The 18,250-nt window shown below is 47.6% G+C and overlaps 1 protein-coding gene across 8 annotated transcripts in view; it reads right to left on the reverse strand.

Annotated features, from left to right (window-relative positions):
* LOC125949124 (polypyrimidine tract-binding protein 2) overlaps nt 1-18,250 on the reverse strand; it is a 229,430-nt gene that overhangs the window by 158,881 nt on the left and 52,299 nt on the right. For all 8 annotated transcript variants that reach the window (XM_049675866.1, XM_049675865.1, XM_049675868.1 and 5 more), the window contains one exon: nt 14,362-14,457. In XM_049675866.1, the coding sequence (XP_049531823.1) occupies nt 14,362-14,448 (87 nt within the window). In that variant the 5' untranslated portion in view covers nt 14,449-14,457. The remainder of the gene's footprint in view (nt 1-14,361; nt 14,458-18,250) is intronic.

An 18,250-nucleotide genomic window follows, 5' to 3' on the forward strand; every position in this document is an offset into this window, starting at 1 on the left:
CAGGATGATCCCGAGAGGTCCTCTACAGTTGATGGGGTACCCGGGTGACGCTTACCTGCAACGAAAGGAGAGAGAAGAAAAATGGAAAGATGTGAATTTGGGGCCGGGATTTCGATTAGAATAGTTGAACTCTCGATCCGAGACTCGGTTAAACTAAGGAGTTTTTGGACAACTTTCTTGACCTGACCAGTTCTTGGCCCTAGTAGCAGTACCATGTTGTGCAAAACCTTCGATAATAAAACCAAAATCCAAAGGAAAACCCCTCCCCAACTTTCTGCAACAGTTTCTCGAGGGTAAGTAATTGGCTTTAGAATTAAAAAGGGGGCTTTTGGTGCAAACTTTTGCAATAAATGTAACCGGAGAAGGTACTTAAACTCCTCTATCCTGTGAGCTGAGAGTTTGGATTGTAGGAGAAAATTTGGGTTTGGCTTACACTAACACATTTTACAAAAAGAAAGTAGAAGAAAATCATTTGCGAAAGATTGCGGAGTCTAAACGAAAAGTTTCTCTCAACAACCCCCACGGCATCTACACTGTTGCAGCATCGATTGACCAACCAAAAACCCTGAGCAAACATCATGTATCCATCCATCCGTCCATCGGCCTAGCTCCTGCACGGAACCTCCTGCATAAACCATCAGTTTCGGAGGCACAAAGCGCCCAAGCAGCGCGCCCCTGGAATGCCCCTGTACTGTGCGGGAACCGCGGGAATGTAGCCAACTGTCAAACAACTCGCCGACGCCGACAGCATATGCCAACGCAAATTTACAAACGACCTCCGCGCCATGCCACGCTTTTGCCGTGGGTGATGTGTGATGGTGAGCGAGATTCGTCGCGACTCGAACAGCAAAAAGATGAGGATTATTCATTAATTGACCATCCGTACACGACCATCCGACGAGGCAGTGGATGTTGCCCCGGGAAGGGAAGGGGATCTCTCTGTCACTCTCTTACTCTCTCGCTGGACTCAATCGTTCCGTTCGCCTGCGGATGACCAAATTTATGCCAAATCCAGCTGCACTACTGCTTTAGCTGAACAGATGCGCGCACATCGATTCTCAAAACTGTCCCCATCTTTCAGGCAACAACAGGCGTGTGTAGGGGACATTCCGGGAATTCCTCACCACTCGACCGCTCCGAGGTGGTCAAGGTGTGTTCGTGGTGCAGCTAAGTTTTTGCTGAGGTCGCACCAAAGCAACATGTGCGCGGAAACCATCAACCTACAGTAGCAGTAGCAGTAGTAGTAGTAGTAGAAGGTTTTGTGATTTTCGCGTTGTGATGCGAATGAATATTTATCATTAAAAGAGAGAACCCGGGATGGTGACCAGGCCGTGGGCATGGAATACGCGCCAACCGTCCCCGTTGTGAGCGAGTGCAACATATAAAAGGCGAGCGTTCGTCGGGCTGGCTGGTCGGCGTGTCGTTTTGCCACCGAAGCGGCGCACCCAATGGGTGGGAATCATAACATCAGGCCCGTGTTGCATACATTACAATCTGTGACAAACCGTCCCGTGTACGGGTTTTAATCACCAGCCACTAGTAGACAGGATGTTTCAAATGTTTGAGCTCGTCCAAAAATAGTAAAAGCCAGATTGGGCTTTTCCGGAAAAACCGCTTACCACTGCACGATGCGGAGACAGAAAACATACATATCTGGCGAAAATACATATGGAAATAGCCGACGGAACAGAACTATGCATAAAATATGAATAGTTACATTTTTAATGTAATCTTTCTAAACAGCAGTTTGTAAAGCAATCATTCTACTGATCACTCATTGTGTAAAAGTGATTATTAGGCAAATCGCACGGAAAATTTATGCGAGAGTCAATGTTATTGTGTCTTTGATTATGAGAAATATGGCTCTATTTCATGCAATACATACTCGTCCGTTGAGTTAAGCTTGAAGTTAAATCACTCATACCAATTCAAAAGATTTCTATATAAAGATCTGTATTGGAAAATTTAAAAGCAATTTGAGGCAACCCCTTTGCATCGATCTAGCTTTTAAAACTTTCACGGCAGTCCATCATGCATTTCATTATGACTTAAGAACAATATAAGACACACTTGGGAATCATATATCGATATTCAATAGGAAGAGAAACTCTTACCATTAGCCATACCCGCAGTTAACTGGTGTAATGCATCAGCATACACTCTACTTTATTGTTGAACGCCACTGCCCCATTTCTAGTGAAAATAAGTTTCCCCCAGACTAAAGAAAGATGTCCAATTGGCTGCCTAACGCGTACTAGCTAGCCAAATTTGGCATCTAGCTTCATCAGACACTAGCCCCCGACATTAACTGATCGTAAAAGTGTTGTTATTGTTTTCCCGAATCCCTTCATAAACGAAACCCTAAGACACTGACTGTATAGATGAGCTACGTTATTATCTCGAAATTCACCAAATAGCACCTATACACCATAAAATCGACGCGACGGCCTTGCTGCCTCGATGACGATTCCATATACAAGAAGTATACTACATTCCACAACAACCCAACATCAGTAACAGTTCTCTCTCTCTCTCGGTGGTTCCCGGACGGTTCAGAACAAACCATTCTTCCATGCTTTAACGCCCGGGGCGTCTTTCTTTCTTGAACGACGAGCAAAATGGGCCTGCTGTTACGCTGGTGAAAATTGGTGGCCTGGCCGAAGGGGGTAAAAGTAACATGGTCACCACCAACCGGCAGATCCAGCAAATCCGGCCTTCACCACACGGAACACGCCAAGGAAGGTTTGTGTCGTGTGTGTGTGTGTGTGTGTGTGCCCGGGAGCGTTCGGAAATATCATGAAAAATTTATAACATATTTAGGTAGTTTTATAGCCCGATCTGGTCACAATTCCATCTCGCCGGAACCCTGGTCCGAGAGTCCGACTGTCCATCGTAGCACATCGTAGCGATGAGGTTTTTGTGCGTCCCATTCCCTTCTTCCGGCTCTTTTGCTACTTTTGTTACTACTACCACTACTACTAGGCTCATTCCAGTTCCAGTAGCTCACCGATGAGGAAAGAGAGGAAACACCACAGATAGCATTCCATTTCATACTTTCCACCACCACCACAGCCAAACCAGCAGTCAGCACCAGCTACCAGCATCCAGCTACGGTCCTGATGATAAAGCCCTTAGCAAGCGAGTGATGGTCCGGTGGTTATCGAAGGGAGGTTCCCGGAGGTTGGTTAGACCCGGGGGCAGGTCAAAGAAAAACAGGCTTACCATACGCTTTTATGTCATAAACATTATATTAAGGTGAAAAAATGATGGTCCTTCCCACACACAGAGTCCCTGTGTCCCTTTGCCGCCACCACCACCACCACCACCAATGGCTTTGACATTCTGGTACCGCAGGACGGCTGAACGGACGACACAAGACGAGTATCGCCCAAGAAACCAACCGACGGTCCTGGGGTACGTTGGATAAAAATAAAACGCAACCACGGGACAGACAAGAGGAACAAGGGAAGAAGGGTAGAAGGGAAGAAGGGTGAAAGGGTCACTAAATATGTTATGAAATCTTACGGTACCGAACATCGTTACGATTGTTTGATGCTATTTGGTCGACGACAACACCAACGACGGCGACGATGACGACGACTACTACCCCTTTTCGGTATGGCCCTTGGAACCATTACCGGACCGTGTGCCGGAGGCAGAGGCATGCAGCAGACAGTCGAGGTTGAGACATTTGGAGAAAAGCTTTTCAGGAATTCTTGAAAAACCCCCCAGAATCCCAATCCCAAGGCAAGGGACGACTTTACTGTTGGTCTCTTTCCATCGAGCCACGAACTTGCCATTAATTGTAAAACGGTAACGTCAGTGTTGGGATCAGACCTCTTTCCGGGAGGCACTGTACCACACACACACACACACACTCAAAAGGGGCACATGAAACTCTCAACACACCTCAAGGGGCCCTTAGCTTGTGCCCTGTCCCTCTGTGTTCCGGGTACCATCCGATACCCTGTTGTCGCTTCACTGTCATAAGTTTGAATCTTTTATCACACTCCCCCTTTAGGAGGAGCATGGTTGGTATTTACATCATTCGGAGCATAGGCACCGATGGTTCTTGAAGGAAAGGGGCTTAAGGACCTTGCCGCTACTACGTTTAAAGTCGTATCGTCCCCCGGGAGAGAACCAATGCTGCTCCTGACTCCTACTGACTGATCTGAGAGTCCGATTCGTTGTCGATCATCTACAGACATGCACTTCAGTATTTCTGATATATGAAATATTCATTCAACCTTATTCTAGGTACAACTACGCCTAAGGTCCTCTTTCTTCTGTCTACGTCAATCCGTAAACCGACTCCATGCGAGTGACATGTGAGGCAGTTTCCAATTGGAGGAACTTCAAAAGGCCCATTTCATATCCATCGGTAAGCGGTGGTACTGTATGATCATCTCTCTCTCCAATCCATCTACTTCCCATCCACCCAACCATCTTGCCAGCTCACTTCCAGCACCATCGAAGATGGTTGCTCCGTTTGGTTTTAACAGCGCTTCTTGGTGCACTGGTGGTCCCAAGAGCTAAGCGATCTTCGTGCAGAGTGCCTCCATGCCAGGAGAGATATGCAACGTGCCAAGCTGGAAACAGATAGGGTATCGAAGCAAATCGTCTATAAGGCTGCACGGTCAGCACTGAAAAGACGGATTGCTATTAGCAAGGAAGAGAGCCTTCGTAAGTTAAACAGGGAGGCAGAGCTAGACCTATGGAGGGGAGGAGCATATAGGTTAGCTATGAAGAAACTCAAAGGTAGGAGCGTTCCACGAGAAACTTGCCCTGAGAGACTTCGAGCAATCGTTAGCAAGCTATTTCCAGCACACCAGCTATGTGTGTGGCCCTCAATGCCATACAACAAAGAGGAGCAAGTGGAATGCCCAAAGATAACGATCGGAGAACTACAGCAGGCGGCCAGGCGTATGGTGCCGAACAAAGCTCCGGGGCCTGATGGCATCCCGAATATAGCTTTGAAAACTGCTATAGAGGTATGTCCCGATCTTATCATGAAAACAATGCAGAAATGTCTGGATGATTGTAGCTTTCCCGTTTGCTGGAAGCGGCAGAAGCTTATCCTGCTGCCCAAGCCCGGCAAGAATCCTGGAGACACTTCGGCGTACAGGCCGATCTGCTTGATAGACACTCTGGGTAAACTTCTGGAACGGCTGATCCTTAACAGGCTGACGCCGTACACGGAGGGTAACCGGGGACTATCCTGTAGACAGTTTGGTTTTCGCCAGAGAAGGTCAACTGTTGACGCCATTCGCACAGTGGTAGAAACTGCGAATAAAAGTGGAGGATTCTGTGCGATCATTACCATTGACGTACAGAACGCCTTCAACAACGCCAGTTGGACGGCAATCGCAAGGTCGCTGCGCAGCATGAAAGTGCCAGAGTACCTTTGCCGTATGCTTCGGAGCTACTTCGAGGATCGAGTACTGATCTACGACACTGATTCAGGTCAACAGGAAGTGCCTCTTACGGCAGGCGTACCACAAGGCTCCGTTCTAGGGCCAACACTCTGGAACGTGATGTATGATGGTGTCCTGCGGCTGAGGCTGCCTGTTGGGACTTTGGTCGTTGGCTTCGCCGATGATATGGTCCTGACGGTCTGCGGGCAGTCCCTGGAGGAAGTGAAATTGAACGTGGAAAGATCGGTAGAAGCGGTTAGCAGGTGGATGAAGGGTCGAGGCCTGGTTGTCGCACACAACAAAACCGAGATGCTGATTGTTAGTAAGCACGTCCAAGAGACATCGGTTACGATCGGTGGTCTAGTGGTTCGGCCGCAGAAGGCAATAAAGTATCTTGGTGTGATGTTAGATGATAGGCTAACCTTCAAGCACCATCTCGAGTATGCGGCGACAAAGCGAGGAATTCTTTGAATGCTCTCACTGGCATGCTACACAGATCAGGGGGTCTTTCAGGCTCCAAGAAGAGACTGCTGGCGACTGTAGTGTCATCTACACTACGGTACGCAAGCCCAGTCTGGGGTGTAGCACTGAGAAAACCCAGCAACAGGCTGATTCTAGACCGCGTGCACCGGCTCTTAGCGATCAGGGTGGCGAGCGCATTCCGCACCGTCTCACTAGAGGCAGTGTGTGTGATATCGGGTATGATGCCAATCACTTTAGTGATCATGGAAGATACCGAGCGCTACGCTGGAAGAAACACTCCAGGCAGTCGATATGGGCATCAAAATTCAATGCGGAAATGGCAAAGTCAATGGGACGCAGGCAAAAGCGGACGATGGACGCATCGCCTAATCCCAGAAATCGGTCCATGGGTGACCAGAAAACACGGGGAGATTAATTTCTATTTAACCCAATTCCTCTCAGGAAACGGTTATTTTAGGGATTATCTACACCGGATAAACAGAACCAAGACACCGTACTGCCCAGCCTGCCAAGGAACTGTGGAGTCTCCAGAGCACATTCTGGTTGTCTGCCCAAGGTTCGCAGACACAAGAGAGGAGCTGAAGAGGAGCATTGGAGATGACTTTTCGGTAGATGACATTGTCACACGAATGTGTCAGAACCCTGCTGCCTTCGATGCTGTGAATAGGTTCATCAGCCATGCGATGAGGAAACTATTTTCCGAGTGGCAAAAAGAAGACCGGTTGCCCAGGATAGAAAGCCAGGGGCAATCTCAGTGAGACACCTATTTGCGAGAACATAAGTAGATGTTGAATGGGGCGTTTACCGCCCAGCCTCCCCTTTGAAGGATGCCGCAAGGTACTACCGAAGGGGGCTAAAGGCATTGGAAGGGGCGTTTTAGTGGGTAAAAATCCCACACTACCGAAGGGAACTCTCGTACTCCCCTAGGTGCCTATGAAGGTTTCCCGCCCTACACTTGTAAAAAAAAAAAAAAAAAAAAAAAAAAAGCGCTTCTTGGTGCTTGGGACTGTTTGCTGATCCTAGGACTTCGCCTTGCTAATAGCTTCGTTTGACTTGAGGCCACGTTAATTACTGGCGGATGTGTGTGTGTGTGTGTGTGTGTGTGTGTGTGTATGTGTGGATGTGTGGATGTGTAACTCGATTTCCCTCAACACAACACAATCCCCTTTTCCTACGCCTCAAGCCAAGAGCAAACATTTTCTTTTTTCCTCCTCTTCCTCTTCTCCCTTCGATCCCTCGAGCGCACATGTGGTATGAGAAGTGGCGATGAAGGAAACGGTTCCATCCGAGAAAGTATTGGAGCAGGGATGGGGCCTTAGGCTGCATTTTTTGCTACTGCTTCTTCTTCCCATCCTTCTTTTTCTCATCTTCCATCGCCTGAGCGGTAATTAGTTTGTATTTTACGCACGACAGGATCGGATGAATCCATGAACCGACCGACCGACCGTCGATGGCGGCGGCGGCGGCCCTGAGCTCCAGTTACCTCGAGCTCCGATCCGATGGCCAGCAGGAGTATGTACTAGAGTTCCAAAAGGAGGGGCGGCAGCGAAAGAACCGAACGAACCACCGCAGAAGCAATACCGAAGAACCCTTTGATGCAGAAGGAAGCACTTGCGGAGCACGGCTAGTAGCCGTACGGTTAATGATAAGCTTTTTCGCTGCGCGGAGGTGAGGCGCTTTCACACACCATCACACATCCGTGGAGGGTGGCGATCCATGCAGAAACCAGAATCCGCATCGTCCGCAGATGCCCAAACGGTGTGCCGGATCTTTCCCGCTCTCGTACACCTTAGGATAAGGTTCGGTGCGTTTTCGGTGCGCGCTAGCATCGACCGTTCCGAGAAGCTACACAGCTCAACAACATCATCTACAGCTGCAGTAGTGGTGGTATGGTAGCGCAGCGCATGTTGGTCGCGGTTGAAGCTGCCACGGTACAACACGGTTGAGCTCGTTTTGAAGAGGGGTGAAAATGGTGGAGAAAATGAGGGAAAAAATTGGCGATAATCACCATGAAACCCCACGGGGAGCATCATGCAATCATGACACGGGGGCGCTACACGAAAAGGCTGCAAAACATGGACCCATGGAGAGTGGTGCATCTGCAGTGGTGCAATATTGCAGCTGTGACATGTGAGCAGCTGATGGTTAGGTGCGTGGTAAAGCTTGAGACACTCGACCTGCTTCTACCTTATCATCGTGTCATCGTCCACGTCATTAGTAGGAATGATGTGGCGGCGGCGGCGTCCCGAGAAGAACTTTCGGACCGATGCATGTCAGATCTATTTCAAAATATCCGAAATGCTGATCCAGCTCAAGATCAAGGCTCTCATCGAAGCATAGCGTTAGGAACGAAAGCTCTATGAATTAATTATGTTAGTTTTAGGTTTATCTGACACATTTACGAGGTATTACTACTTAAGAAAATTGTTTGGGAATTGTCCAAAAATTGCAGCGGCATTGATCTAGATGGTATGGATTATATTAGGTAGATTACATCTATCGGTGATTGCAATAGACAGCTTCGTACTTTCTGTGTACAATTTAACAACAACAAAAGTCGTCTTTTGGCCAGATGATAGCACGAGATATCGATTCCAAAACAATTGATTTGAGAATATTATAAACGATATCTACATCTACATCACTGTTTATGAGAATGAAATCCCAAAATAGTTTATAGATTGATTATTCTTCTTCGAAATCTTGCTAATAATTAAGTAGAAATAGCAAATAGCTATTCTATTTGTGCACCATGTTACATAGTATAAAAGACATCGAAACATACGGTCAAAATAAATTATGTTACTCGTAAAAACCACATGAAGGACATTCTTACTGTATGCAGATACTGATAATTACTTTCTCCTCAAGCAGATCATACAGATGAAATATTTCAAACTACGTGTGATTTTGTACTGAACAATACATGTAAAAATGTTGTTAGGGTGCGTAATAAATGTAATAGTGTTGCCTACACTATGGCATACAATCAAGCCAAGTGAAAACCATAAATAATTTTCATTCGTTTTTCTACTTCAATCTTACTACTTTAATTGTTGTTTTCTACGGTTGTGCTCAATGATTTCCAAAACAAGTGCGATCAGAGCTGAGAAAATCAAACGACAAAAAAGCTCCTTATCTTTCAAACTGATCTGAATTGCCAGCAAACTTTCAATTAAGATGAATATTCTCTGCCCAGGAGAAAACATATTTAAATGACATTGTGAATGTTTTTCACCATCACCCTATGCAGTGACAACTTATTGGCAAAGAATGTAGATCAAAACCCCCAGCTTGGAACGTGTTATGCCCACCGGCTGCATGAACACATACCACGCACCATACACACGGCTTAATGGCTTACTCGAGAACCGAAAACCTTGCGAATGCGAATCTCCCACAAAAAAAGGCACATCGAAAAGCGTGAAACATAAGTTCACGGGCCAAAAAAAATAAATATCAAAATACGCACGTCGCACTGTTGGCTACTTCAGGCCGACGACGAAGACGACGGTACCCAGAGCCGCATAAGCCGGATCATCTCCAGGCAGGGACCTTCCGAGGACCTTCCGAAGGAAAATCCCCGCCCGCACCCTCCAGCACGTCCAGTCCACCTCGCTCTCGCTCCACTTAATGCGCCGTCGTTCTTACGATTTACGATTAATAAAATTTTCTCTATTTTACGACCCCGGGCACACCTGAGGGTGGCTGAGGATCTTACAATTGGCTGATCCCCTCCCCTCTTTCACTCCCGTGCTAAGGCTCAGACGCCACGATAAAGGACCATCCAAGGACTCTCACCACTCGCGCACACACACACACACACCCAGCACCCAAATTACCGTGAACAACAAACGTATAAAAATCGAATTGTGCATGTTCGAAAAATTGGATTTATGCCTCCGCGTCTTCTCCTCGTCCTCTCCTTCTCCGATTTTCCGTTTTCTCTCCGTAACGGTGACGTTGGTACCTCCCTTCGACCGGTCTCTTCCCGTAGGCCTACGCGGCTACATATCGGCTTCTGCCCGGCGCGTGTATGTGACTAGCGTGATAAGCTGATGACGACAGCCATTACAGGACGGACCCCCCCGCCCCTCCCTTTAGGCATAACCACCATCCCCTCGCACCAGTGGATCAATTTCAGTTCCGTTACTGAAGCGTAACCGTACAAAGCGTCGCGGTGCAACGGCGTAGTTCCCGGGGGCCGGGAATCGCAGAAAACAGGACGCAGATCCGGACGACCCCCGTCAGGCCGCTGGAAAGGTGTGATACGGTGAAAATCCGCGGCCAACGCAGGTTCAAGAAGCCACCGAGTGTTCAAGGGTGTCCATCATCGGCTTTCCATTTTTTTTTGTGGCCGTTGTATTGACGAAGACCTTTCAGGCCCTCGAACATCGGTGGCCAATCCAATTTCTCTTTAATTGATTGGAAGTAATGTCTGATGTATGGATGGATTGCATTAGGTTTAATCTTTCACCGCCACTGAGACCATCCGCTTCGTCCCAATTCCCTTTTTCTTTCTCCAGGTACGCCAGCAGGACACGGTTATTGGTGTTTCATACTTTCATACGTGCTTCAGGTTGGAACACACTGGTGGATTTCGGTTTTTTTGGTAGGTGCCAAAAGTTAATAACAAAACACTCGACACGATACGCCATCCCCTGGTAAGAGCCCTCGTCAGAGTTCATCATCATGGCCTTTGACACGGTCCAGCACCACCACCAGTAGCAGCAGCAGCAGCAGCAGCAGCAGCAGCAGCAGCAGCAGCAGCAGGCAGCTTCATTTCATAACTCTTCATCCAAAGCACACTCCAGACTTGCGGACACTTTGAACGTTCAGCGCAAGTGAAAAGGATGCTTCCCGTGACACGAACACCACGCGTTGCACGATTTGAAAATCAATTAAATGTCTCACACGGTCGCACACCATCAAAAGGTAAAGAATGCCGCGAGCGAGACCGAAAGTTGATTCAATTTTACGCCATTTTGAGCACATTTTCTTCTGTCGCAGTGGACGGATGAAAGGAATCCTCCTCCCCGGTTCGCGTTCGGGGATTTCGCGGGCGCTGAGATGCTGGTCACCAGCATCAACAGGCAAAAGGTAAAAGGCGTGTGCGTGTCCCGTGACCACCATAAACCAGCGCACAATTACAAACCAACACACTCCTCCTCCTTCTCGTGCTATCACCATCGCCTTATCCTCTGTCTAGTGGCAATTTGTTTCGTTCAACCCGCTCGTCTCTCACACAGTGGCAAGTAGTCCACTCACGTGCCACGACGAACCCACATCCAAAAGGGCCACGTGCCATCACACACAACTCGGCTCGGGGCTCTTCGCGGTCAAAGGACATTTGTGTCGCGTTAGAGGACGTGCTCTCCACGTGAAATTATATCTATCGTGATGCCGGCGCGTCGCAGCAACGCAAAAAATGCCAACAATGTGCAAGATAAAGGGACAGGGTGCAGGACACACACACACGCACACACACACGCACGGTACGCACGTAAGCTCCCCGTGCCTGAGATTCTTCACCGGAGCGCGAGACACCAGAGCGCGCACTCTGAAGTGCCATAACCTTTAACAAATAGATACAAAATGAGTTTCCGACGACCAACCACCGAGGCGCACCATTTCCTCCCGCTTCCTCCAAGTGGAAAGTAATGGCCGAGTCACCGAAAACCTACCGTCGTACCAGGGCGCGGCGGCCGGAGAAAATGGAAACCAGAATCTATGCTTCGCCCCCGTTTGCGCGTTGCTTATCCCTTCTGGGTGCCATCATCACGGCGGGAAAAGGCGGCAAAGACGGCAAAGTGTGCCGCGAAGGGGGGTGGGGATACAGGATGGATGGATGCTACCAAACACCCCGATACACCGTCCCTGTTGGGCGCAAGGTACTGCGCCTTCCTCTTCCTCGGTCGTTCTCGTGGTGTCATTCTCATAAATATTTCAACGATAAAGGAGCAAATTTATGAACTCCCTGGCTCGTGGCACTCGTGGCAGTGCGTGGCAAGTGGCCTGTTCCGATGAATTCGGGGCGCGATACGCGATACACCTATACACTTCTTTGTGGGCTCTGAAAGGTGGGCTAAGAGTAAGTCGCTAGCTGGCTTCAGCATTTGAATGTGGCGCGTACGCGGCTTTGGCTGGTCGAGTGACTTCTAAATTCTTATCTCTTAACAAAAAACTCCTTTTTAGAGTAGCATTGACTGCTGCCATTTTAAGAGTCGCAAGACGAGTGGTCAATGTATGGTTTGCGGTCCAACGGATGACCAATGGAGGCGCCTGGTATCTTATAACATTTCGCGACTATTTTCTCGTTTTCGAGACATTTTCCATCATTTATTTCTCTAGTGTTTCCTTTTTTCCCTCTTCTACTTTCTCTTTCTCTTTCCCTCTCTCTCTACATAAAAATCTATTTGATTAGAATTAATGTTAGAAGTTAGATATTATTATTGAAAATTTATCAACATTCTTGCCTGGATTGTGGACCTTAACATAATATCAAACTTTCACAGTAAAGAACCTTCCATTGGCTGTCATTTTATTGCGAATTTTGATTTCAATTGCACGATGATAACATTGTTTTTCAACTCACAGCACACACCAACAAGCATTAGAAGTAAATGCATCGTCAGTTCAGTTGAATAAAAGAAGAAAAAAAATGTGTTTGTTCGTCGGAAATGAATAGCTGTGAATCGACAGAATGTTTAACAACAATTTTGATGTGCGTTGACAGTTCTATACAGCGTATTTCCAACCGAGCTCTGCAAATTGATCGCAAAGAAAGTTTCTTTACACTCAACGTAACCATTGCCCAGCCACAATAGCAACTTTATTTCAACCTCATTCTAAACGTTAACGTTGCTATCATAACCAGGCACCTTTCTAGCTCCATCGAACACATCCACATCAACCAACCAACCACAACCATATCATCGAGGCCTTTTTCTAATCTTTTCCATCACGAAAATCAATCATATCCAGGGCACGTCAGGGCTTCGTTTTTCAGTCATCATGATGGGAAAAGTTGATCCCGTGAATGAAACCATCGCCATCGATCCATCCATCGAACCATCACGTTACGATCGCGTCAACCCCAAAAGGCCGTTCCCAAAGATGGCACACCGGGAACAACACCTGCTGGCCCAGGCTGGGGTAAAAATTGTTTACAAAATTGAATATGTAAATCGGAGTGCAATCTACCTTTTTCCGCGAGACAAACCGCGCGCACCCGATCTCAGTGTTGGTATTTTTTTCGACAATTTCGCGCTGTTCACTGTCACCAGATTTTGCTACCATCGACGACATGCGCCTAGCGCGAGTTCTAGCGCCTAGCTAGAAGATATGAAATTGAATTTTGCTTCTTCCGCTGCTGCGCTGCTGGATGAGATGCCAAGCAAACGATTCAATCAGTAGTGCTGTGTGTGTGTATGGTGTGAGAAAAGATTGATTCCCCCTGGTCGGGGATAATGGATCAACCACCTTCCACTTCATTTCCACTCCCTTTACTCCGGGCGATCCTAATTAGATTTCCATTCAATACATTATGAAAATAGTTTTGACGCGGGGATGAAACTTTTTGTCAATCACTTTGGGGACTCCACGTGAGCGTGGCCACGTGCGCGCGTGTGTGTGTGTGTGTGTGTCACTTACAGGCTCAGAAGACAGATGAGTCTTGTGCTTGTGGGCTTAGTACCCCGGGCCCTGGTATAGTTCCAATCATGATTAGTTGGCCACCGCCGGCGCCATCGCCGTCATGAGCAGCGGCGTCTTGTACGGATGACAGCGAACGCCCTTAGGGGAGCAGAAGCACCGTAGTGAGATCTTGCGATAAGGATAAAAGCAGTGCCGAAGCAGTGCGGATCATCATCAGCCGAAGAAACGACTAATTATGAGCATCTTCTTCTTCGTCTTAGCGCTTAGCCTCAAGGTCCATTCCATTCAATTCATGTTTCTGATCCACTGAAACAACAACAAACCATACTGTCTTTAACACACACACACACACAGAGACCGCGGATCCATAGAACCACAAACCCCTTAACATACATAAAGCTCCCTTTTATCGGAGAGATAGAGAGAGACGCCTGACCGATGGCCGTAGAATGGATCTGTACATGAATGAGAACTTCCTCCTCGGAATAGGAAAAGCACCACGCTGTGTGTCAGTGTGCAACGTGTCTAGCCCCCAGTGGTACAACGACCGAGGCGCATGTAGCTTGCCTCCCTTGCCGCTCTCTCTCTCTCTCTCCCTCGACTCCTTCCTGCGACTGCTCACCGACCATAATTGACGTTCGCCATCCGTGATATCGGGACCAGCACTACATAGACACTGGCCCCAGTTACTGGTCATGTCGGATCACCACAGCGCCAGCGCCCACCCTTTCCCCCGGAGCGTCCTAATCGGAAAGTTTGAACCGATCTCTCTCCCTCTCTCTCTTTCCACTAAACACCAGTAACTTACCTTAACTCCGATGTGCACCGGGGAGAACTCTGCGTGCAATGTTGGTGGAAGTAGTGGCAATGGTAATGGCAGGGGGCAGGACATCATGGCCTCTACCTGTGTGCGAAGAGAAGTAACGAAGCAACAACAATATTTGTGAAAAAAAAATTGGTACAAGAAGAATGTTAACATGATCATGCGGTTTATTGTTTTGTAGGTATTAGAGGGAGAGGGTTTTAACTTTTCCGGGCCCGGGCCCGGTGATAAACAGATAAATTAATTAGCCCTAAAAACGGTCGCCACAACATTCCTTTTGCCGATAAATTTGAGGAATTTGGGATTTTTCGAACCAAATTGAGGAGAGAAGTAGTAGCAGTAGTAGTAGTGGTACGGTACGAATAGCCAAAGGCAGTAAGCGAGTGGCCAATCCATTGAACTTGCCATTCGCCAAGGGCGTCAGAAAGACCGCGCAGATGTCAGATAGTTCGAGTGCCCCACACACAGACTAATGAACAGCAACCCGGGTTCATGCTGGCAAATTCAGTATCCTGCGCAGCCATACGTGGCAGTGGCCACACCGAAATACACACACACACACATACACCAGCCACCGGCTAATTGGATATCGAATATCCCGAGCGTCTAATGCGCACCGAAATGATGCCGTCGGATGATGCGGCTTCGGCGGCTTCGGCGGCCATCAAACTCAAGAAATTATCCTTAAACCAACTACACCCTCGAGTGTTGGGGGTTGGAAAAGGATCAGTCACGTCAGGCGGATTCAAGCACACACACACACACACACACACGAGAGATTCGCGAGAGTTTAACGAACGTTCTGGGTTCCATTCCAAGCGGCGGATTTAGCTCCCAGGATATCCCACCCGGGAGTGGATGCGCATCCCAGTGGTGCACACTAATGCACTTCATATCCGCAAAGCGCTGCAGGGAAGAGGTTGTTTTATATTTTCTTCTCCTTCTCGCCAAGCGTGCGCTACTACATACGAGTATCGAGCGTTTATGCTTCGATGCTACGTATGTGCTGATGATGGAGAGGGGAATATCCTCGAAACACGCGATTAATTATCGGCTTATCAATATCAGAAGCCCTCGGCTAACAGCTCAAACCTGACACTGCTCCATTGCTTTCTGCCTCTCGCTCCACGCTTCGACATTCCATAAACCGACAGCTGCTATAATGCAATTCGTTGGCTGCTGCTGCTGCTGCTGCTACTGTTTACCCTTTGATCTCTCATCTGACAACTTATTAAAGTGAGAGCCATTTCTGTTTGCGTGGAGTGGAGCGCACTCAAGATGTGATGTCAAGAGCACCAACTGGTGATGGGTGTGAGATTGGGTCAAAGCTACGCTAATGAAGAGTCACTTCTGGCCGCCCCCGAGAATTCTCTGTCAATTATCGACAAATTAAGATGTTTGCATAAAACATGAACCCGAGGTAAACGAAGGGATGCAACATTCGGTGCAGCATAAAACATGCATCGCGTACCGTAATTCCACCACCACCATCACCAATGGCGGGTGCACAACATGTTGTGACGTCAAGAGCACTTCAACAACAACCGAGCATTACAGCGACTGGCATTCGTGAGCAACCGAGCGAATTCGAACAAATCCTTCGCCTCCACCTACTCCTCCTCCTGGCTCGTGCGGCGCATTCCAATTGGCAATAAATCGTTTAAATCCTGTTGCATAAATTAATTTACTTTCGCGAGCGGAATGCGAAAAAAAAAACCACAAAACCCCTCCACCGAAAGCAACGAAAGGCAACTTTCAGCAGAAGCGGCAACAGCTTTTCCGGGAGCGAAAAGAAAGGATAGGGGCCAGCAGCCAGCCGGGTATTGGCTACCACCCTTGGGACCACCCTCGCCCACTGTCAGAACGATGTTTTCAGTCCCCCAATAACCCACCGATAGCACGAGAGGGGAGGAAGAAAAAAAAGGGAATCGAAACATAACCATAACCAGTAATACAGCATAACCCACACGCCAACCCGGGATTGGACTTGCGAACAGTGGAACGTTGGCTTTAGTTTTCCGCCTTTGGTTTTGCTCGTTTTGTTTTTCGCTCGAAATTATTTCGATAAACCATTCGGCTGGACCCCCGTCCCGCCCCGTCCCGGTCGGTTTCCCAGTGAGACATTACGATGAGAAATTAAGCTTGGATTAAGCGCGCATGGCCAAACGCTGGACGCTGGGGCGTGGACGCGACGCGACGCGCACAAATGAAAGAACACTTTTCACAAATTAAAAATGATAAAGCGCTTATTACTACTTGCATCGAGGTTTCGAGGCGGATCGACCGGAGTTTGTCGTAAACGAAGCAAACCCGGAGCAAGCGTAAAAACATAAACGAAAAATGGTTCCCTTAATCATAATGAACCGATGAGCATTAACGAAGAAAGCGCATCGTCGCCTTTCGCACTTCGAGGCGAACCCACCACGGACTACGAATGCGGAATGTTGGTTGTGGCGGAACACCAGGGGAACACAACAACAAAGTAATTCTTTGAAGGCCGAAAGTGAACGAGACAAACGCGGGCAGACTAGCATAAAACCACCCCGCAACCGCGCGCTGGAGCTGCTGATAGCCGCTGATTGCATAAAATGAAACAACCAAAGTTCCGGCCCAACCGTAATGAATCGTAAAAAAGTATGAATCCCCGGGACCGGATGATAAGGTCCACCACCAAAAGCGCTACACACACTCACACACACGCACACACTGTTGCAATTGTTGGTGGAATGCATTCCCTAGTGCGTGTTGTCGCTTGTACCAAAACCTGACCCGAATATTCCGCGAATTGAGGACTCGCGAAGCGATGGCGAACGCAAAGCCTTGAGCTATAAACCGGGGCATGATGATCGGATGCACCGGGCCGGGACCGGTCGGCCATTGGTGGGCCACGAACAGGACCAGTGTAATGCAGCGCAGGCCCGGAAGGTACTGGAAGGATGGGGAACGGTTTGGCGAAATGTTATTTAACGATGACCAGCGCCGACTAAGGAACCGGTTTCCCCGCCGGGACAAGGTGTCGCAACAGCCAAAGACAGAGAGAGAGAGAGATATTATTCATTCCAGCTTTACCAGTCAACCGCCCGCCCGCCCGCCCGGTTGTCGCAACATTTGCGGTTGCTCATTGTAATGGAATGTTCGATGATGTGCATGCGGAGACATACACAGAGCGAGAGAACGAGGAAGGAAGGAAGTGCAGAAGCAATGAAATTCGAAAATGATGGAACTGTCTGCAGTTGCAGATGGTGATTGTAATGAAGAAACAATGTTTAACTCCACCAAGTGATTATCAATAGGTAACTTCAAACATCAAGCGTTTTTTATAACAAACTCTAGAATAATAGGAAGCAAGTGATTCAAATACAATTTTAGAAAAGCTCCTTTTTGGATGGGAATAAAACATCACATAAATATGCCGCTTGTATCTAAATTCAATTGTACATGTCCAATTTTTGACAAAAATCTGTTATTTTGCAGTTTTACTATGAATTTTAAATAGTGTAACATTGTGTCAGGATGAAGAGAAATTTACAAATGTCATTATCCTTTCGAAAACTCATATTTATGGCAATACAAGTTGAACAACCGCCAATATTAAGACAGTGCTGCTCGTTCAATTAAATGCTTATACCGTTGCGCAAACTGTAAACAAATTCTAAAACAAAACACTTGCATCGGAAGAACGCATTTAAAGCGATGGCCTTAAAAACATAAAATGGTCCAACAAATAGAAAGTCGGTTCAAAATCAATGTGACCTCACCAAATAAACGGAGAAGATACCTGGAACAGAACACAAATTCAGAATGTTGGAAAATTGAGATAGAACAACGTGGAATTCTTTGTTGAAATGGTGGAAAAAGTATTCCCTTTTACAAA

The sequence above is a fragment of the Anopheles darlingi genome, chromosome 2, assembly GCF_943734745.1.
Source record: "Anopheles darlingi chromosome 2, idAnoDarlMG_H_01, whole genome shotgun sequence".
Classification (NCBI taxonomy): Eukaryota; Metazoa; Arthropoda; class Insecta; order Diptera; family Culicidae; genus Anopheles; species Anopheles darlingi.